The sequence below is a fragment of the Podarcis cretensis genome, assembly GCF_951804945.1.
Source record: "Podarcis cretensis genome assembly, chromosome: 1".
In the NCBI taxonomy this organism is placed as follows: domain Eukaryota; kingdom Metazoa; phylum Chordata; class Lepidosauria; order Squamata; family Lacertidae; genus Podarcis; species Podarcis cretensis.
This window is the reverse complement of record NC_137170.1, coordinates 133,436,171-133,459,729: the sequence shown is the minus strand read 5'-3', so window position 1 is coordinate 133,459,729 and position 23,559 is coordinate 133,436,171. Positions and strand designations below refer to the sequence as shown.

General features: G+C 41.2%; 1 protein-coding gene across 1 annotated transcript in view; it reads right to left on the bottom strand.

Moving 5' to 3' along the window:
- ADAM23 (ADAM metallopeptidase domain 23) overlaps positions 1-23,559 on the bottom strand; it is a 73,945-nt gene that overhangs the window by 5,691 nt on the left and 44,695 nt on the right. The window contains exons 19-24 of the mRNA XM_079983800.1: positions 22,912-22,962; positions 20,578-20,641; positions 19,236-19,341; positions 18,279-18,398; positions 17,712-17,880; positions 14,011-14,122 (exon numbers count right to left, since the gene is read on the bottom strand). Of these exons, the coding sequence (XP_079839926.1) occupies positions 14,011-14,122; positions 17,712-17,880; positions 18,279-18,398; positions 19,236-19,341; positions 20,578-20,641; positions 22,912-22,962 (622 nt within the window). The remainder of the gene's footprint in view (positions 1-14,010; positions 14,123-17,711; positions 17,881-18,278; positions 18,399-19,235; positions 19,342-20,577; positions 20,642-22,911; positions 22,963-23,559) is intronic.

Here is a 23,559-nt window from a genome sequence, read left to right as displayed (position 1 = left end):
AACACAGACACCATCAAAACCCTTGAAACCAGAGCTGTGTCCCGCTGCTTTGCAGTGAATTTTCTTTCTTCCATTCCTACCAAATTATCATAAACATTCTCGGCTCCACAATAACCCTCACACATACTCAACGAAGCAGCAAAATATAAGGAGGCCTACCTGGGCTAGGCCTCTTCCACACAGTGAATACTTCTTTCAGTTTTACCCCAAAGAAACATGCACTTCAAGCTGTGAGCTAGGCGAGGCCATCATATTTGAGGTTCTGCTACAGAATAAAATACTTTCATTTTAAATTAATAAGAGAACTATTGTGATACTTATAGCAAACCGTTGTCCATACCGGGGAACCAAATTATTTCGTTGTATATATATTGTACACTAGAATGACACACAGGATGCAAAGTATTACCTAAGTGGGAAATATATGCTACAGATGAATGACTAAAGTGTGCATGGACAAAAGTCAAAAGGATCCATATAGTATTATGTAGTTTATAAGGAAATTGGGAGGCAGGGCTGGTATGGCTCAAGCCTTCATTTAAACACAGACTTTGCTTTATTCACTTTTAGAATATCAGTGGTAAAATTAAAGGTCATGAAGTTTAATAACCCAGTAAGTACATTGACACACACATAATCACACACAAACCCCCCACACATTCTTTATTAAAATAGAAATATATGTGCCTGAAGTCAAAATCTGAATCTTTTATATGTACTTCACTGATGGGGTTTTGTGTCAATTTTCTATATTCAACACATACAACAAAGACTTATGATTTTACTATGGTGATCCCATGATACAGAGTGTCAGCATGCACAAACTTCCATGGAAAACTTAGAACTCCATTAAGAGGCAAGTAATTTGCCTCATGGATCTGAGCTCCAATAACTGATCAGTTACACAAACTGAATGTTGGTTTTAGGTAAGCATTATATTGCCTGATCGTATGTAAACTGCAATATTGATCAGATCTGAATTTATGTCATAATTCTGTATGTAAAAAAACGACGTGATAAATAAATGCTCAAGCAATACCATCTTAGCCTAACTCTTTATGACTATTTACATTGAAAGACTGAGAGCATTTGTGAATGATAAAAAGTCACAGGTGGTTCAGAATGGATAATGGGTGGTTTATTAATTTAATGGGGTTCATCTCAATAAAACTAACACCTTCAAGTGAATGTTTTGAATGGCATGAAGAATGGCATAAAGTTTGGGGACCTAATCCAACCTCTGAACAATTTATTTCTGCTCAGCCACCAAGACTCCACAATTTTGGTGGCAGCGGCAAAATAATTATTTTTATGTAGACACTGCACTGGGGTGGGCAGAGACCAGTACCTTGAAAGACATGCAAATCACCCACTCCACAAATATCAGATTGATCATTTGATGAGCAGAGAGTGTGATAACACCTGCTTTGTGCAGATCAGCAACAGTGTGTGTGTGTGTGTGTGTGTGTGTGTGTGTGTGCATGTGTGTGCTTAGGCAAGAGTATGTGTGGAATCTGGCACGAGCCCCGCAGAAGGTTGGGCCGCCAACGAATGTGGCTCTTAGGCAATCCTAGCAACAGTAATTGTAGCTGCTGCATTCACAGAAGCTTCCCCAAACTGCAATGCTATATATAGTGAAAGAGAGTGCAGAACGGGAAGGGTAGGAGGTGGTGGAATCATAGAACTGAAGAGGTGGAAGGGACCCCGAGGGACATCCAGTCCAACCCCCTGCAATGAAAAAAGGGAGAACTTAAACAAATCCAAGTGTTTCCTTCTCTCCCCAGATGATCTGTGCTGTCAGATACTGACAGCAAGAGCCATCTGGTAGGAAGGGTGTGCAAAGAGATAGAGAAGATGCTTCTAATACTACAATAGAGGAAGCCATCTTGGTGTCCTTAAGAAAGCCCTATACGGCCTAGGACCCTCGTACCTACGGGACCGCCTCTCCTGGTATGTCCCACGGAGGACCTTACGGTCTTCAAACAAAAACATCTTGGAGGTCCCGGGCCACAGAGAGGTTAGGCTGGCCTCAACCAGAGCCAGGGCTTTTTTGGCCTTGGCCCCGATCTGGTGGAACGCTCTGTCACAAGAGACTAGGGCCCTGCGGGACTTGACATCTTTCCGCAGGGCCTGCAAGACAGAGCTGTTCCACCAGGCCTTTGACCAAGGCGCAGCCTGACTCCCTCCTTTGGCAATCTTCACAGAACTCTAGCCCAATGGTTGCCATCAATTTGATCTGAATTAATTTTATAATGAAATGATTTTAGAATGTTGTATTATTTTATTGTTGTTAGCCGCCCTGAGCCCGGCTTCGGCTGGGGAGGGCGGGATATAAATAAAAATTTGTTGTTGTTGTTGCTGTTGTTGTTATTATGCTGTTGGACTATTGCGTCACAGTAATCTTCACTTCTAATTACAACTGGTGAAACATATTTATTTACTTATTATACTGCCCTTCATCCATAGAGCGGTTCACATCTCACAGCATCTTAATGTTAGCTGTTATCTTATAAATGAAAGGGATGGTTCCCAAGTAAACTCTCTGAGAAAAAGGGATTTCTCAAAAGAGTAACAGAGATTGCAAACAAATTTCCATAAACTCACCTACTCACCAGGCACTGACTAGTATGTCTTAAATTTTTGTCATCTCAATGCCTTAGCAAATTTCAAAACCTTACAGTGGGGGAAGCTGTTGGGTGTGGGGAGGAGAAGGGAATATATAGTTTGAGTAGAGACTGGCAGGGAAGGAGTTAGGTCTCAACCTTTCCCTTACCCAAAGCGGTTTTTCATCTTTTAAATGCATTTGTACGCAACAACAGTCTTCAACAGCAGAACTAGCATGATGGAGAATGCACGCCTATTGAGAACCCATCAGACCATCTCCCTCCCTTCCCTCCAATGCTTTGTGTTACTTCTAGCAAGATAACATGCACGACATGGCTTCACTGTGCTGAAAATTCCCTTGTGCTAGCAAGCAGCAGCTAAGCAGAAGCACAGAGGACAAAGAAACTTTCAAAAGACAAGGTCATGCCAAGGTGCTGCATTGTTACCAACTATTGCTTACAGGACAACAGCCATGCATTCTCCATATTTTCTAATTTTGCTCTAAAAATCAGTTCAGACAGCTAGGTTGATCATTCCATGCCTGCTGTGAATGCAGTGGGCAGGCTGCCAGCAGACTTGTAATGAGAAACCAACCTTCAGGGCTGTACTTTGCATGATTAAAGCAGCTCACTGAAAAGTGCTTTACCATGGGAAGAGATCCCCTGAGAAGGTGCAAATTCATACCATTTGTCAATCTGGTGTATATTTTTATATTCTAGTTCCTGGATATCTGAGCATGTTCAGGCGCAGGTACATCTAGACTCTAGAATTCCTACCATAATGGGAATATTCCTATAAGGTGTTTATAACAGCACAAGCAGATAAACAGTACAGTGGTACCTTGGTTTAAGAACAGCTTAGTTTATGAACAACTTTGATTAAGAATGCTGCTAACCCGGAAGTAGGTGTTTTGGTTTGTGAACTTTGCCTTGGAAGCAGAACATGTTCCGCTTCCTGTTGAGTGTTTTCCATTTGTAAATTGAGTCCCCCACTGCTATGGGAAAGCATGCCTTGGTTTAAGAATGCTTTGGTTTAAGAACGGACTTCCGGAACGGATTAAGTTCGTAAACCAAGGTACCACTGTACTTTCCCCATTTTAAATCAGCATTTTGGCTCACATTCATTGAGGCCATTAATCTTAATCTACTGGTTTTGCTATTTTGACAACTTTGCATCCTGGTGACAAGTTTGAGATTTTGTAACGCATATTTTAGCCCTTTCACTAAACACAGATTTATTACAGTAAAATATTACCGGAGATCTTGTAGCAGGAACTCAAAATTTAGTGATGTAAGCAGAAGAGAGATATGCCATAGCCACTGAAGAGAAGACATGCGGCATTGCTTACTTAAAGCCCCATCCTGTCCCCCCAAGGACAATAGCTGCTACCAGGATGGCACCAGCGATGGAGCCTATTATAAGATTGGTGGCGCTAGGACCTGTGACAAAGGATTATGGGAAGAAAGACATAAGAACCAACCACTTAATTAATTCACATCAAGGGAAATGTAATCAAGCAATTTTAAATAAGTGTGCTATTCAATTACTTTAAACAAACATTGTCAAAAGGGCCAAACTTATTTAATCTCTCTCTTGCTCAAACATGAATACACAGAATAAACCCACTGAAATCAATGGACTTATTCCACTGATTTTAATGGGCCAATTCCAAGTATGTTTTAGTTGGATACCACCCTGTTTGCATTTCCAAATTAATTCCTTACCGGAATATCTGCTGCTACTGAAACTCCCAACTCCAGTTCAAATGTATCCAAACTTATTACTATTACTATTACATATACCTAACCATGCTGCAACATTCAAATATTAGAAGTCATAGGGTGTTTTTGCTGTTTTTTTTGCTTTGATAAGATAGTCAACTGTTTTAAAAAGCTTACAGTATATCCAATCTCTAACGGTGTTTGAATTACTTTCGGAGAAGAAGCAACCACAGAAGTGGAGCAAGCAGGGGCAACTAATGGGTCCAAGAGCCCATTCTTTTTGACCCCTTCACTCTCCAGGTGCATCGATGAGAGAATGTCACTGCTTATCGGAGTACATGAATTTTGTAAAGAACATTATGCTGTGAGATTAGTTTCAATGCACCTGGTCGTAATAACAAAGAGCACCACCCAGGGAACAAGGAGAAAAAGCATATCTACATAGGGTTTAAGACTTTCTGTTTATATTGCTGTATGCTGTTTGCATGCTGCTGCTAAAAATTCACATTTAAACAGTAGCACCAATATTTTAAAGAAAATGTAGGCTTTGCAACACTGAGAAGCCGAATATTGTCACCTGCTTGAAATCATTTTGTGGAGCAAGCAACCATAGAATCATAGAATCATAGAGTTGGAAGAGACCACAAGGGCCATCGAGTCCAACCCCCTGCCAAGCAGGAAACACCATCAGAGCACTCCTGACATATGGTTGTCAAGCCTCTGCTTAAAGACCTCCAAAGAAGGAGACTCCACCACACTCCTTGGCAGCAAATTCCACTGTCAAACAGCTCTTACTGTCAGGAAGTTCTTCCTAATGTTTAGGTGGAATCTTCTTTCTTGTAGTTTGGAACCATTGCTCCGTGTCCGCTTCTCTGGAGCAGCAGAAAACAACCTTTCTCCCTCCTCTATGTGACATCCTTTTATATATTTGAACATGGCTATCATACCACCCCTTAACCTCCACTTCTCCAGGCTAAACATGCCCAGCTCCCTTAGCCGTTCCTCATAAGGCATCGTTTCCAGGCCTTTGACCATTTTGGTTGCCCTCCTCTGGACACGTTCCAGTTTGTCAGTGTCCTTCTTGAACTGTGGTGCCCAGAACTGGACACAGTACTCCAGTTGAGGTCTGACCAGAGCAGAATACAGTGGCACTATTACTTCCCTTAATCTAGATGCTATACTCCTATTGATGCAGCCCAGAATTGCATTGGCTTTTTTACTTTACTTTAGTCCTGGTCCTAATGCCCAGGAGCAGGAAATTTATCCCTAGATCCCTTCCCCTCCTGGATACAGAGGGTTAGCACAGGAACATCTGATTTTATTACCTGTTGAGGGGCAGGGAGTGGGGGGCGGGGTGTGTGAACTGCTTGATATCAGTTTCCCCACAAAATATAACCGATGCTGTAAGAACGACACTGTCCAGTTGTCCATCTGTGCAAATATAGCATGAGACATTCTACCTGCTCGTGATCAAGTGCTGGCTGCGTTATCTCCCCCTGCTAAAAGGACCATGCCCAAAGGCAATCTCTACATAGAACCCCATCACTTCACCAGACTCACCCTTGCTGCATTGGAGTGAGTTCCAGGAAGGCAGGTGGAAAAAAAATCAAAGAACGCTCCAGGTGAGATATCTTCCTCACCTTCCCACAGGCTCGTCCACCATCAGTTGCCCAATGGGAGGGATTCCTGGAGCCTGCTCTAGATGGTCTCTCTCCCACCCCACCAACTGCCTTGTGGGAAGGACCCAACCAAGCAAATGGGCCAATAACCCTACTCCATCTGGACTCTTCTACTCCATCACCCAAAAGCCCACCTGTCACCAACTGCCCTGTGGGAAAAGATGCTGCTGACTTTATATGTTGATATTGTTTATTGTGGTTTTAAAGAATTTATTTTAATGCTAACTGTAAATTCGTCTTGGAAGGATTTGTAACCTTCATTATAAATAAATAAAAAAGATAGTAGAGCAAAGGTTATGTTTTTATAATCTGTATTTTGTTATGAGTTTGGTGTTTCAGATATTCTGCAACTATACAAGGATTATTGACACAAAAGCAGACCTCGTTTGTTGCCAAAAAACAAATCTTTGCCAAATGTGGCTATAAACAGAGGAGAAAGCAAACACTGTATAAAACAAATACACTGGGCACCTCTATGCACACATTCCAGAAATTATTAAGCAGACAAAAATTGCAGGCATAAAACATGTGGTGGACTCTAGAACTGAAGATTACCTTCTGCCACCCAAGAATGGGAGTTTGACTATAAGGAAATCAATGCTGACCACACAGGCAACACTGTTCTGGAGAGATTGGACCTTGCCTCGGTAATCTATGCAGCAGTCACCAGTTAAGGCTGAAATGTGATGTGCATGGTACTGCCTTGAGGACAGTCTGAACTTCAGCTGGTACTGAATGCTGCTGATTGGTTGCTGAGGAGAGGAAGATGAGTGGAGCATCTGTATCAGTTGCACTGGTCACCTGTGCATTTTCAGACCTGACTCAAAATGCTGTCTTAAATCTTTAAAGCCTTTGATGTGTTTGGGATTGAGTTATCCAAAGGACCTTTTGCCCACACAAACTAATGTAATGCTGCTAAAAGGCATTCCTAGCCAAAACCTCACTTGCACTTCCACAGCCAACCCCCAAAGCTGGTCCTTTGGAGGAGTGCAGTCCAAGTCATGTCATTCCTCCTAGATCAGCCAGCTTCCCCACCTCTAGCCCCTCAGTCTTGTCTGGATTAAGCCTGGATTATCACTCCAAAGGCAATTCCACAGCCTTCCTAGGAGTTGCCAGTGGAAATGAGGCGAGCTTGGGTTCCTTTATCATGCAAAATTTGTTTCTCTCTACCTGCTTTCTCTGCCTTTTTGCTTAATTTCCAGATCAAAGAAGACTTTGAAAAATTCAGATTGTTATAATCGTTATTGCCAGAAATAACTATGTGCGTATTGAAGTAAGTTAATTTAAATACATACACAGGAGGAATGGTTTCTCTTGCCTCCCTTCCCTGCATTACTTAGCAAGGCTGGGGGGGGGGGATATCCCTCCAGAACGAAGGGCAGAGGGAGTTCTAGGATGGGGAAAACGCCCCAAACTGGGCTTTGATAAATCAGTGGCTGCAAATCTTATAGGCGCCTACCTGGGAGTGCCGCTCAAATTAACAGGGCTCACTTATGAGTAGACAATGTGTAGGATTCACAGTTAAGGAAATTCATGCAATGTTAAGTTTCCTGTCTTCTTCTCCTCAAACCAGCCTCCTTCCTCTTGGGGGAAGCGCGGAGCAGATGGGAAACCTACTTTCTATGAACTTCCTTAACTCATTTTTAATAATAATAATAATAATAATAATAATAATAATAAATACAAACTCTACTGTCATTAATGTAAGACAAATGATAGAAAATCGTGGATATACGAAACCAGTGTCCTTGTCACGTCCTGCCGTTATATAACCTGAGGCTAATACACAGAGTGTGCAGATACATTTTAAAATTATTATAGAAATTACAGGAGCAAAATAACTTGTTGACCCTATTAAAAAAAAAAAAGAGATCATGTTCAAGGGAACAGTCAGCAAAATGCAGGTGAGTTGCTCACTGTTAAAAATGAAAAGAAGCAAAAAGAAATAACTGCAGTGAAAGGTTAAACCTGGTCTGTGATATATTTCCACAAAGAATATCAAATGATTTTATCCCATATCTATTTCTAATCCCATGGTTCAATGGCATAAATGTCAATCAATGTGTTCATAACAGAAACTGATCTATCTCAAAATAATATAGCAAATATCCATAGTTTTAAAGCCCCAATCCATCTTTAGACACGTGTAACAGATGACTTTGGATAAACATCAAAAGACACCTCTAGCCAGGCCAGATGAGCACTGTGGTACAGATGAGGCTGCACATCCAGCAGTAAGATCTGTTTATCTGTTGGCTTAATATGCAGAAGCTGTTGTCATGTACAGAGCTTCCCTACTGAATCAGAGCATAACATGGAACATGGAACACTATTGGTCTAGGACTACTAAAAACCCTAAAGAAAGAAGAGTCAACAGTTATTAAAAGCTGGCTATTGTTCTACTTTCTTATTATTCAACTTGGATTGTTTACGTGCTGTTACACTTAATTCCAATGGCAATAAACCAAATTTTATCAAATAGTCTAAGTTGTCTATTAGAAAGCATTTGGCAATGACTAATATATTTTTTTTTAAAAAAAAATCTTTTTATATAATTTAGAGCATAGAAAACATGTAAACATCGAACTGCCTTATATAAGATTCACATACATTGTTTTATGCCCCACATTGTCCCAGACAGGAGAGGGTTAAACACTGCATGAGCATATCACATGACACAGACATCCAAATCACATGACAAATACGGTCACCACAGAACACAAAGCTAATGGGATAGTACACAGAGGGCTCAGATGCGTACAGTTACCTCACACACTAGGCACCAAACATGAAACTCTTAGACTAAGAAATATGCTTACTCTATTCCCCACCCTGTGCCTCCAAAAATCACCCCCAGAGCCAGAATGGTCCCTGCCACTGCACCTATAAGTCTGTTAGTGGCCATGCTCACTGTATAGAGGGAAAAGGGAACACTTTTTAAAAAGCAAGTCATCATGTACACAGAAGATGTCTGGAAAAGAAGAATTTTAAATGGCACCCCAAAATGATAAAAAATACTTTCTTTCATTTGATTTTTACAGCCATTTAGAATTACGGAATTATCAGAGATTATATTTGCCTAATGTGATGCACGTCCCCTATTTAAAAGCTGCCTCTATTTTGTAACTGAGCAGTGCTTTGTAAGTAATAGGTGTGATCCGTACCCCCATGGGTGCAGCCACATGCGGGGGAATGGAAATGGCATAGGGCTCATTGGAGTTCTGTATTCTCCTTACTCCCCCCCCCCCCAAGCTGGCGTTCAGCTCCATATACTGCAACACACTGGTCATTAAAAAAAAGAAAGAAAACCATTCATGTTCTATATATATTAAGGCAGCCATCCCTTTCTTTAACACAGTCTGGCATGTAGGGTTACTTGCTCTGAGAACAAGTGGCCAGGATTCTGGGGAAGAGGGGGGATAGACTGTAAATGGGAGGTGTGTGCATGGGTCTCCTGTTGTAACGAATGAACGGCTGATATGCATATCACCAAAGGCCACTAAAGCTCTATGGCAATGCCCTCCATGGCTTGCGCCTTCCAGAGTTTATAAATATTTTCTCAGCCTACGCAATACAGTACCCATTTCCATTTTAAGAGGGGACACGATTTTTAAACCTTCACAAATAACGAAATTATTTTGTAACATCACAGGTATACTGCATACCGACCAATAAAGCACAAGAAATGCATTGTTTACATTTATGAGTGTTTTAGAAACACGGCTGAAAATTCCTTGCGCTCTCTTACTATGGGCCGAATTTGTCCTTTGATTCCAGGTGTATTCTTCACTGCACCTTACGTTTCGTTATGCAAGGCGAAGCATCTTGACCAATTTTATGGGAATACAGCATTCCAAGTAGCAATGTTACTGGAAGATGTACCAAACTTGTGCATCATATAAACTTCATGGCTACCACTTTCTCTAAAGGTTTCTATGTTGTCATTTTTCATTATAAGGCCTACTTATGATTGCAGGGAACAGCAAGGAAATGTTAGAGACAAATAAAAAGACCACTAGTTTGTTTTTAACTTTTAATACATTTCCAAGTGGAAACAATGGAATTAACAGATTTTGCACATGTCTGAAGACGCTTAATTACCTATTTAGCTCATTCTTAAAGAGAAGGGAGGTCTCAGCTCTGCTTTCTACCTTCCTCTACTGTCTCCAGAATCCAGCACAAATGAAATCAAATTTCTTATCTTTCCTACAAGCTACCCAGAAAACATACTTCTTTAGCACACCAAGATTAGTGGCATGACTTTGGGCCTCTCTTTTCATTTTGGTCTATTACGTAACACCCAAATATGTAATTGTTTGGGGACAAGAACTCTTGAAAAAGTAGGGCCAGGATTAAAGAACTGTATTACTAGTTTTGAGGGTCAGCAATGCTTTGAATTCTGTGTTGCATGCAATCATCTTTTAGTAGTGACCAAAGGTTCAAAAACCATTTATTATGTAGCGTAGGTCAAAATTTCCACTGACCATGCACAAGTCCTTAAGGATGTTATTTGAACACCACCCTATAATTTTTCTTGACCTTCATTCATCTTCAAGAGTCCCAACTATTATATTGAATGTAGTTTATTTCTTTTTTTGAATAAATTCCTTCTATCTTTATCACGCTTAGAAATGAAAGAAGGTATATTTCAATTTATGCATTGTGTTTACACATAACATTTTGTTTTTTAAAAAACCTACCATGACTTTTAAAAAATAAATGCAATCATTATTCATGATTTGGTTTTTATCTCTGTGGCTCATTACTTGTACTGATTATTTCATTCACAAAGATAGGAAGCCATTCCATGAAAGAATAAAACATTGTCTCTCATATGTTAAAGTTCAAATGGGTTAGCTTGATGTGTTTGAACTACAATTTAGAACAAAAACCATGGGACCTCCATTCTAATGCCTAATTTTGTAGTTTTGGTTAGAGACAACTACAGAAACAACTAGAAGGGTAAAGATTTTTTGAATGCAAATTGTGTTTTAGATGGAAGCTCTATTCTTAGATGAATTTGGGAAATATGGATATCTGATTACAAAATGTTGGCAAATTATCCTGATTTCACAGTTAAATTTGTTACCATAGCCCACTGAAAATTAGCTTTTTCAGGAAAATAGTTTAACTTTTATTATAATCCATTAGAGACCTTCTGGCTGATTATATATTTCAGAGTTAAGTGTATTTATCTATATCTGAAACTGACACTGATTTTAGATCCTGAAATACAGGAAAATGAAAAAGCAACTGATGGATGATAAGTTCTGACAGAAATGCAATTATGCACCAGGAACAGAAGTTAATCAATTATCTTAACATAACTTACTGGTTTATATAACATCTGTAATAATTAAAAATGCATAAATATATGGTATTATAATTGATAAGACAATCTATGTATAAGACAAATCTAAAAAAAAAACCCCTACAAATTTGGTTTTTTCCTGATTTACATGGTTAAACATTTAACAGTTACAGTACTTCTTTGAAGATCTTGTTTAGGTTTTGCTGAATGCTCACAATTTTAAAGACAGGGAGAGCAGAGAAAAATCTTAGTTTGATATTTTTGTCTGAATGTCAAATGCACTCTGATTTCAGAAGATAATTTTATATGTTCACCTATTCATAAGTCCCAAATACAGCTAAACAGGTTTAAGGTTCTCATAACAGAATCCATGTCACCTTAACCTTAAGCATGGTTTCTGACCTACTTCTTTCAAAAAATATTTTTGTTTCACGAATGCTTTTAAATAAGTGACTGGTTGGAAGTAAAATAATAAATTAAAGAAGTAAAATAATAAATTAGTGGCATATGCTGGAATGCTGCAGAGTATAACTCAAAAGCAGATTGTCTTTTCAGATCTAGGGCATTTTGATCCTTAGATAATGGACCATCACCGGGAATTTTTTCACTGGGATACAAGAAAAGTATGCAAGCAAGTATGGATATGCAAACAGAGTTTTGCTGCCCAATTATGTATTAGCACACCTCACTGCCAAAGATAAAAGCTGCCTTTCAAACTGCTCTTCAGCATTGAGAACTGCTACGGTGAAATTGAGAATCAAAGTCTCGGCTTGTATGCACAATTCTTTGCCATGTACACAGCACATGTCTCTTCTTTGGACCCTGGTTTTAATTCTCTTCCTAATGCAACACAGCACACTTCTTCATATTGGTCCCATTCAATCTGACTGGCTCCTCCACTCTCTCCATCAGGTCTCGATTAACCTGAATCTAGGATCTTGATTCATTTTGTGTTCCGAGTTACAAATGCCCTTCTTTCTTACACATTCCCAAAGCATTTCCCAACCCATTTCTTTTATTATTATTATTATTTCTAAAAGGGTTTAGAAACAGGAATCAGGAAAGAAAGACTCACCTCATAGCAGGAATGGCTCACTGAAAGTCTGCCAACGGTATCCTAAGGAGGAATAAAACTGGTAGATGGCGACTGTTCTCCCACTAGAGAACAGAATCCCTAGGGATTGCACATTCTATATTGTTGGACCATCCATTTAGGAAGGTGGTAAGAATGGACAAAGAGATAGCTTTAACTTATCCTTCTCCCTATGTTGTGGCTCACTATTGGGAGGCCCTTGAAAAAGATCAGTGTACAGATTTACAGTAAGCATGGGGTGCCAGCTCCCCAAATTGAATGAGGTACCAAGGCACTATTTCCAACTTTCTTCCTCTGGAAACTTTGCTTTAATATTTTACAAAACTTTTAAAAGTTTAATATGCTGAATTGCCACTAGGATCCAACGTTTATTTCTTTGGTTAAGAGAAAATGATAATGTTATTATTAAATGCATGCACTGTAAATTCTGTATGCAGTGGTGTATCTACCATACGTTAATCAACTTCAAGTACTAATACAGATTTTCAAAATACTCACAACAACGAACCAACACAACCCAGGAAAAATATCCATACATTGAAAAACAGTATCTTCTCAATTCTGGGCTATATTGTAAATAAAAAACGGTCTGCCAAATTCTAGAGGTTAAAATATGGGAAATGTAACAGGGTGCACTGAAAATGAGAAAATTTAAAACCAATTTCCCCCAAAAAGTCAAGCTACGGCTGGTTCACTTTTTAGTACTGGGTTTTCGGGATGCTATGGTTAATAGATTCAAAGGGCTTTTTAAAAACCCCAAACTTTAAAGCCTGCTAAGCATGCAACAATAAAACAAAGATCTATTTCAGCATGGAAAAAAATTAAGAATAATTAACATTTGAAATATTTCTTGATGCTTTTGTTACTTTTCTTCAGCGATATAGTCTACAAAATCTTTCAGGAAATCATATGAAAGAAGGGACTCCATAGCATAACTGGGCAAAACATTTAAGGCGGCAGAGGGGTGGCCAACGTGGTGCCCTCCCAGCTCCCATTAGCCCCAGCCACTATGACCAATGGAAAGGGATAGTGGAAGCTGTCGTGAAACAGAACTAGGACTTTGTTTGCTACTCCTGCTAAGTCCCCACAGTACTAAACAGGACTTAATTCTCAATAGACATGCACAGGATTGTGTGGTAAATGGCATTTGATGTCCTTCATACCGAACTTAACTCTAATAGAGATTTGCATTTAGTAAAGGATTGAAGTGTTCTTCTCATGGTTATAACGTATCAAAAATAGAAATAACCAACAAACAAACCCCTTGTCATACTGGGATATAAGATTATCAATGGGTTTCAAATAGAATATATTACCTATATTATCTATGTCATTAAACAGAAAAGGCAACAGCTAAAATGTTTTCACGGTAGGTAATATTTTCTGTGAGCATCTCTGGAACGCTACAGGTGAAAGCATAAATGCTTTTCACCTAGCATACCTAGCATAAATGCTATTTACCTAGAAACACAGACACATACACACACACACACACACACACACACACACACACACCATGGACACTTTGCTCCAAATTTTCCTGCTCAAAAATGTAATTATATAAGAGTTGGGGGTGGGAAGAAAAACTGAAATTACACAAACCCTTTGGTCCATTTGGTTTCTCTGCTTCTTCTTTCCTTTTGGGGTCATGCATGCTACAATCTGTCCCTGCCCAGGTATAGTTACAAATGCAGGTGGCTTCATTGCTGCATACCTAAAAGAAAAATCGTGTTACCATATAATAAAAAATAATCATATGCTTGGTTCATCTGTTAAAGTTCCTAGGTAGAGTAAGTAGTCCTATTTAGGGGGAAATCCATTTATACTATCCATTTATATATCCATTTATACATTTATATTTTTGTGGGACGTGGGTGGCGCTGTGGGTTAAACCACAGAGCCTAGGACTTGCAGATCAGAAGGTCGGCGGTTCGAATCCCTGTGACGGGGTGAGCTCCCGTTGCTCGGTCCCTGCTCCTGCCCACCTAGCAGTTCGAAAGCACATCAAAGTGCAAGTAGATAAATAGGTACCGCTCCAGCGGGAAGGTAAACGGCGTTTCTGTGCACTGCTCTGGTTCTCCAGAAGCGGCTTAGTCCTGCTGGCCACATGACCCGGAAGCTGTACGCTGGCTCCCTCGGCCAGTAAAGCGAGCTGAGCGCTGCAACCCCAGAGTCGGTCACGACTGGACCTGATAGTCAGGGGTCCCCTTACCTTTACCATTTATACTTTAGAACTAGAAAAAAAAAAGATGCTCTCAGATCTGCATGCTGCTCTACTGACCGCAGGAGAACTTGATCTGCATACACATTCCTTTAATCATGTTCCGAGCACAATTCAAAGTGTTGGTGCTGACCTTTAAAGCCCTAAATGGCCTTGGTCCTGTATACCTGAAGGAGCGTCTCCACTCCCATCGTTTTGCCCGGACACTGAGATCCAGCACTCAGCGCCTTCTGGCCACTCCCTCATTGCGAGAAGTGAGGTTACAGGGAACCAGACAGAGGGCCTTCTCAGTAGTGGCGCCCACCCTGTGGAACACCCTCCCTTCAGATGTGAAGCAAATAAGCAGCTATCCTATCTTTAAAAGACATCTGAAGGCAGCCCTGTTCAGGGAAGTCTTTAATATTTAATGCTGTACTGTTTTTAACACTTGATTGGGAACCGCCCAGAGTGGCTGGGGAAACTCAGCCAGATGGGCGGGGTATAAATAATAAATTTATTATTATTATTATTATTATTATTATTATTATTATTATTATTATATTACTCTTAAGTAAAGCTTCACCATTTGCCTAGAGGGGGTCAGAAGGGGATCAGAAGTTTGCCAACCCCAGGGATCTTTGCAATCTCCCATGTGCTTAACCTCTGGAACACTCTACTGGGTATAGGATTTCCTCTGTTAGAGAACAGTCTGTTGTAGTCACCTGAAAGGTGGTTTTCATGGACATATGCCCATGAAATGGGCTACGCTGCCACCTCATGCCCAAAGGCAGGAAATGCAACAGAGTTGAGGACAGAGAACGAAGACTGAACAACATGGGGACAGACACCTTTCAGGTGAATACAATGGACCATTTTCTATGGTGTCTGTCCATCAGATGGAATATACTCAAGCAGTCCCAAGATAAGCATAGGGGAAGAAAAGCACGTGCAGCTCTGTGGAACCACCTGCTGCAACACACATCTCCTAAATGAAGCACCAACAGATGAAGACAAGTCAAGCTTGTAATGAGTTTGGGGTTTAGAGAAGCAACAAAAAAGAAACAAAGGCGCTTGGAGAAGATCAAGTTGCATCTCAGCAAACGTCCAAAACAGAAGCATTAGATGCAAAGGCATCCACAGTGAAAGCAGAGTGGCCTGAGACTGCTGTGATATTAGACTGCACCAGCAGTTTAAGTGAGTCACAGACCAATGCAAAGCAGGCCCACAGTCAACTGGCCAGAGTGGAGAATGAAAACTTATTTCTTGGAGTTCATGGATAGAAAGATGCAAACACCCCCTCTGACTGCCGGAAGTCCTTTGTACAATTCAAGCCAGGGGTGTAGGAAGGGGGGTGCGGAGGGTGCAGCCCACCCTGGGTATCATCCCTAATGGGGTGACAAAATGGCACACCATGAGGGGCAGCACTACAGCGTACCTGAGCCATGCATCTCTCCTGGGAGTGACGCAGTGCCTCGGGACCCGCGCTACCCGAAACGGCAGCGTGGGGCTTGTGTCCGCCAGGAAGACTCAGTGGGCAGCTCGCAGCGGTGCCCCCCTGGGCAGATTGCCTTCCCCCGCTGCTGCGGGTGCTGGAGCAGCTAGATACACCCCTGATTCAAGCATTTCTCAAGTGCCTATCAAACATCCAATGCCAAACTTTCTCAAGAGGGTGGACTGGACTGGGACGAAAGGATGGTAGCACGATGTCCTGAAAGCTATAATGTACCTGCCGAATGGACACAGAAGAAGCTAAAATCATCTTTGAGGCACACAAGGCAATGAAAGCCTTTCAGGTACCGTATTTTTCGCTCCATAGGGCGCACCTGACCATAGGGCGCACCTAGTTTTTAGAGGAGGAAAATACGGGAAAAAAATATTCTGAATAAAATGTTGCACTAAACTATTTAAAGCAGCAAAGCAGACGGCTCCTGTCCACTTTGCTGCTTTAAATCGAGCCTCAGAGGAGGGTAGGAAGGGGAACCATGGCTTATCTAAGTCCAGTTAATAATGCTGAGCCAGACTTATGGCCATCGAGATTAGCCTGGCCCTCTCAGTGGAAATCTGGGGAGGCTGGGGTGGACTTTCAGTGGTCAAAGTGTGGTTGTGTCTTCCTGCCTGGCATCGATTTCCTGCCGTCTTTCCATAGGACGCACACACATTTTCCCTTGCTATTTAGGAGGAGGAAAGTGCGTCCTATGGTGCGAAAAATATGGTACTTTGACTGATCTGTTTTGTGGAAGAATGCAGGATCCCATGAAGGTATCAATAGCCTGAGTTTCAGGCACTGCTGTCCAAACACCGTTCTTCTACATTCACCCACTTCAGATCCAGATACCACATGGGACGCTGGATCAGCAAATCCAAGCAAAGAGGAAGCGGTCATGATGGCTCCATTGAGAGCCTGAGTAGGTCTAAAAACCAGGGCCAACATGGAGACTCTTGGCCAAGGACTCGCATTCACCACTCTCATCTGGAAATGAGAGAAGACCTGGAGAAGTTGAGTGTTGGAAGGAGTTGCAAACAGATCCAGTTGAAGCAGTCCAAAATGCCTTTCAAGGACTGGCTGGATGAGGAAGAGTGGTGAGAGCCATCCATTTTAAAAGAGGATTAGACAAATTCATAGATGATACATCAATCATTGTCTATTAGCCATCATGACTATGTTCTACCTCCAGTATCAAAGGCTATTTGCTTCTGAATACCGTACGCTGGGGAATGTGAGTGAGAGAGTGCTATTGTGCTCATTTGCAGACTGAAAGCTTCCTGTAGGCAGCTGGTTAGTGAAAGGCCTAATCCAGAAGCACTCACTTCTTAAATGAAATTAAAATTGTGGCCTTTATTTTCCAGATCTCCAGCAAGTTGTTCTGCTCTAGGCACAACTGAGAAAAACAACCCACCTGCTGGAATATCAGCCAGCATTTATGAAGGTAAACAGAACTACGTACTGAGAGGAAAGAGCAATATGTCTTTCTCAGTGTCCAGTGTGAAGACACACAGAGGTTAATGATGAGAAACACTACAAAATGGTTTTTTTAATTGAACTAGGAATATGGACTAATCTTAGCTGGACTAGGAAAGTGGGCAAAACTTAGTTGGGACTTACCCCATGTCCAGAACAAACTTTTCCATTAGCACCAATAGGGCAGCTGCTTATATTCAGAGACTGGATAGACAGACACCTTCTGTCCATACACATCATCTGAGGACCACATGGAGCTCCATCTTCAACATATCCTAAATCTGTATCATCATCTAGAAGTACGTGGGCACAGCTGGAAGAGGAAGTTTTTTTTATGCTCTTAGCATGACTGAAAAGTTTATAAAGTAAGCAAATGTAACTAGCTCACGGATCTCAAAATACTCAGAAGCAAGTACTATATTAACTACACTGAAGTCAATAGTAAAACTTTGAATTATTTCAATGGGGCAGCAAGAACAAAAGCAGGTAAGTTTTAGAAACATTGATATTAAAAATTGGTGTCTAGAAGGCAATGATACCAATACTTAAAAGAGAATGTTTGGGGCATGTACTACAGAAATGTAAACTAAAGTTTTATGAAACAAAATTTTGGTTTTAGTTCTTGAGAAGTTAACTTCCAAAATATACCTTAATTATTCAACTGAAAGTGCTAAAAATGCATTAATACACCTTGTATATGACACTACTCACCTGCAATTCACTACTACACCTTGGTGGAAAAAAGAAGTTGGGATAATTTCTCCCTGAAGGTGACCAATTCGTGGAACGCCATCAAGATTTGCACAAAGCAATAACCCACAGAACACATCACTGTAAAATAAAATAAAAACATACTACATTAACAACCTATTTTGTAAAATGGAAATTGTTCCCAAGTGCAGCTGAATCCTGCCGAAGCTGAGATTGCAATCAGGACTGATCAGCCAATGGTCAGTGGGATAGACTACACTTTAGAATTCTTGGTCAGGAACTCGAGTACAACGGATCCCTGCCAAAAGCAAGGGGGAAATCGGCTGATGGGCACTGACTGTAATCCCCACTGATATAGGCTGAAGGAATCTTCCTTTGCAGTAACCTCTTGAGCCTAAGCCAAGGTGCAAAGAAATGAAAAAATATTTCATTTGAAGCTGGGTCACCTGATGTTATGGTGTTGTTGGACCACTGACAGGTGGGTTACCCTGCCTACCTGACAAAATAGCCTGTAGATGGTGGGTTAGCTGAGGACCTGACTCACCAGCCAGATCCTATTCTCCACTCTTTATGGAATATGCATCTATTCAGATTATATAATGTAAAAGAATTTTAAAAAGAGATCACAGCATAGTAGAGAGTGGTGACACAAAGCACTACAAATCAACAGGTCAAAGTGTTTCTAAGCAATGAAAATAACTAAAAGACAATATGAGCTCTGCATCAGATGGAGAAATGGGCTATGAAATTTAGGACCCTGCTGAGCACAACAGACAGTGTCTTGTATCCTAAATGTGTTTAAATTCTCTACCGAAACTTTTATTGCATATTTATTGAAATTATATCTCAACCTTCCTCCCAAAGGAACTTAGGCCGGTTTCTTATTTCAGAAAAACAAAACAGTAATTGGAATTTCTAACCACGACGTTTATATTCATTCTAAAAGGTTAAACTTACTGCTTGTTACATGGAATCCATTTCTCGCCATCCTTTCCACAGTTTCCCTTTTTCGTGCCTTCTGTGTTTAGCTTCTCGTAACAGTGTTTATGAGATCCTGAAGCCTCTATGGAAGAAAAAGTGAAAGTAATTTCTACTAACATACCCAGGCAAGCAAAATGCTCTCCCGTTAAAAAGTAGCCAAGAGAATAGGAACTGCTGAGGGTGCTAGCGTTACTTTTTAAAGGTGAATGTCCTAAATGCTTTGCATGTTACAAATGTAATGTGTTTGTAAAAATACATGCACCAGGAACTTGGTGGTTATTTTTTTACCACTACATAGTGGAAAGCATGTGATGCATAGTGACGGTACATTGAAAGTTTATTAAATTACATTGTGAAAAATGAGTAAGAAGGAAGATCCTAAGGTTAAGTTAAGAAAGTTACAGAAATAAAATTTCCCCTCTTCCTTACTCCAAGAAAAGATTCTCAGGCAGAGGAAGGTCAAGGGAGCTTCCTGAAAAATGTAGAACGGGACATAGGGCTGCTGCAGAAAAGGAGAATCACACAAAATTGGGTTTAGAGCCTAAGATTATTTAAGGAAATTTATGAAGGGAAAGTTTTTCCTACTGTCTTCTCCTGCTAACAGCCCAGGTACTGCACCCAACATTATTCAGGTGGGTCTCTCGGCTCCAAACAGAGTGGCTTTTGAGAGGACTCCAGAGAAAGGAGGCGGCAGCAGACTTTCCTCTATTTAAGTTTTCTTAGGACAGGAAAGGCCTGTCTCATATATATATAGAATGTGGCCATAAGTACCATGATGGCTCTAGAATGCAGATGGAGACAGGCCTTTCCTGTCCCTAAGAAAACTTAAATAGACGAAAGGAAGGACAGATCCTGAAGCTTAGGCTCCAATACTTTGGCAACCTCATAAGAAGAGAAGACTCCCTGGAAAAGACCCTGATGTTGGGAAAGATTGAGGGCACAAGGAGAAGGGGACGACAGAGGATGAGATGGTTGGACAGTGTTCTTGAAGCTACTAACATGAGTTTGACCAAACTGCAGGAGGCAGTGGAAGACAGGAGTGCCTGACGTGCTCTGGTCCATGGGGTCACGAAGAGTCGGACACGACTAAATGACTAAGCAACAAGAAGTGTGTGTGTGTGTGTGTGTGTGTGTGTGTGTGTACGCATGCATGCGTGTGTATGCATGTGTATTAAAAACTACAAAAATGACTTTTCTGAACATTACCTTTTATTACTGAAAAGTACAATTTTAATTGAAAAATTATACCAAAGGGAAAAGCAAGCAGCACAAACAAGAAAGAAATGCATCTGAATACAGCATACTTAAATCAACCTACTCGTTCCCCAGATGTATTTGCACTGATTATCTCTCGTCTTGCATTCTCCATTGTAGCAACGACCCTAAATAGAAACAAACCGCAATTAATATAAATTTTGTCTTTCAGACAGGGACAAGAGAAAGCTGACCTATTTTATCAGCACCAGACATACTTTTTCTTTTTCTTTTTCTTTTTCAACACTGCTTTGTTACTAAAGCGAATGCTTGGAGCAGTTTCCTGGGTCAGTCTCTTTAGGAAATGTAAATTAATACTGCTCCGTATTGCATGTAGGAGATTCCTGCATTGCAGTGGGCTGAGACGGGATGCCTCCCAGAGTCCCTTCCAAATCCTACAATTTGATGGTTCCCAGTAAGAGCAGCTTCTTCATAGTAAGGTGTAAAGGGACCCCTGACCATTAGGTCCAGTCATGACCGACTCTGGGGTTGCAACGCTCATCTCGCTTTACTGGCCGAGGGAGCCGACGTACAGCTTCTGGGTCATGTGGCCAGCATGACTAAGCCGCTTCTGGCAAACCAGAGCAGCGCATGGAAACGCCGTTTACCTTCCCACTGGAGCGGTACCTATTTATCTACTTGCACTTTTGACGTGCTTTCGAACTGCTAGGTTGGCAGGAGCAGGGACTGAGCAACGGGAGGTCACCCCATCGCGGGGATTTGAACCACCGACCTTCTGATCAGCAAGTCCTAGGCTCTGTGGTTTAACCCACAGCGCCACCCGCGTCCCATTTCTTCAGAGTAGAGGACTATAAAATCTTAACATGCGAAAAACTGGATTGTTTCCCCATTGACAGATGCTGCACAGATACCAGTATCCAACAACCTCAGAATGGTCACGTTGCTATTGTCTAACATTTATAAGTTATGAGGGATTCGAAGGGCAGGGAGAGAATGTTGCGAGAGAGGTCATTCCAGACGTAATGGAGCACACCTAGAAGACGCTGAGTGCAGGTTAGAATCTGATTCCTTAAATGCTGAGACGCACCCGACCATAGGACGTACCTTGTTTTAGAGGGGGAGAACAAGAAAAAAAATTCTCCCCCTCTCTGCGCAGCGCCCCTTCAGCAAAGCGGCAGGAGAAACAGAGCCCCTTCCATTTCTCCTCCCGCTTAGCTGAAGGGGCGCTGCGCCTTAGATGAAGGGGCACCCACCCTTCATCAAAAGGAACCCGAAGCCTCCGGAGCGTGGCAGGAGCGCTCCCACTGCGCTTCGGAGGCTTTGCGTTGAAGCCAAGGAGCCTGCATTCGCTCCATAAGATGCACACACATTTCCCCTTAGTTTTTGGAGGGGAAAATGTGTGTCTTATAGAGTGAAAAATACAGTATATATGCAGGCTGAGCACTGGATACTACTATTGCAGGGGTGGCCAAACTGTTTCAGCCCAAGAGCCACGTGCTCAGGATTGTGCAACTCTTTAAGGCCCATAGGTCAGCTGTGGGCATTGCAAAACTGGCCAACACACACTGCCTTGTACACTCATACCAGAACACACACGCATTCAGAAACATACGCACAGGCAGGGGGGCAGACGCACACAGAGAGAGATTGGCAATGCATACACTCAAGGCAGTCTGCCCCCTACCGTTCTGCTTTCTATCCCAGAGAAAAGCCCTCGCACACACCTTGCAAAGCAGCCTCTTCTCCCTCTGGTTTGGAGCCTGGCACAATGGTGCTGGAGATCAGGAAACACAGAGGAGTGCTCCTTCCTGTTTTCTGAGCCATAAAACCTTGCAGTGGCACCACAACTGAGGGAGACGGTTAGTGGAGGACTTCACAAGGTGACAAAGGTGCAAGGTGGCGGAGGTGGCTGGGTTTTAGAAGGCCCTTCATAATAGCTCTACAGCAGAGTCATCACAACACCACAACAGCAACACCCAATTATTTTAAATTGCCCAATTGTTAGGGGTATTGAGGGGTCAAAATAATTTTTAGGGAGTCAGCTCCAACTCACAACTTAGCCATCGGGGCAACCATTAAGTTAATGAACAGCATGAATTTTACATGCACTCTTTATCTAAAGACTTTGTAGTTTGAGTTTTCTTCTTTAATAATGAAAATAGTAATAATTTATTTATATACCACCCATCTGACTGGATTGCCCCTGCCACTCTGGCTGGCTTGCAATAAATTAAAACATCTAACACAGCAAAACAGCAAACATTGAAAACTTACCTTTTTAAAAAAACAACATGAAGTGGCTAGAAGCCTCACAACAATTAAGACAACATAAAAACAATGAATGAAGCAAACAGCAAATAAAAAGACCAAGAGATAAAAAATATAGCCTGGCAAAAAAATAAATATTCTGTACTATATATATTAAAGACTTACTTACCTGATTTGCATCACAAGCAAATCCGTCTTGCTTATGAAGATTTGGTGGGCACTGAAGGATGAAAGGGATCATCTCATTATAAAGGTTTGAATTATAGGACAACACATTTGGTATATAGGCAGACAAAAGAATACCAAGAGAGAGCAATTAAACAAAATGTTATGAATACCGAGGTTGGCTGCAACATTTGGTTGCTTAATTGGTTAGATTAAATGGATTGAAAAGACACCCATGATTAACTGGGCAGCAGATTTTTAAAATGCTTAATTATCTTTAGCATGAGTACAAACTATAAAACTGCACATATCATTTTTGGAGCATCTGCCCTCTCTTTCGCACAAAAATGAATGCCTCTTTTAAAATAATACCTGTTACATCAGAGAAAAATGGGGGTAAGCATGTCTGTGCATCTTTAATTGATTCTCTTACAATTAATTGCCCTGGCATTTCTTTACTTGATAATCCACTGCGCACGCACGCGCGCGCACACACACACACACACGAGCAAACATGTACAAAGATGCCTGAGTTTCCTTTTAGGAAAACACAATTCAGGCTAGGTTTTAGGAATGCACAATAATAAATTAGATAATAATAAATTAATCTTCTCCACATCTCCCTCTCGCTGAAAGAATCTTGCAGTCCTCA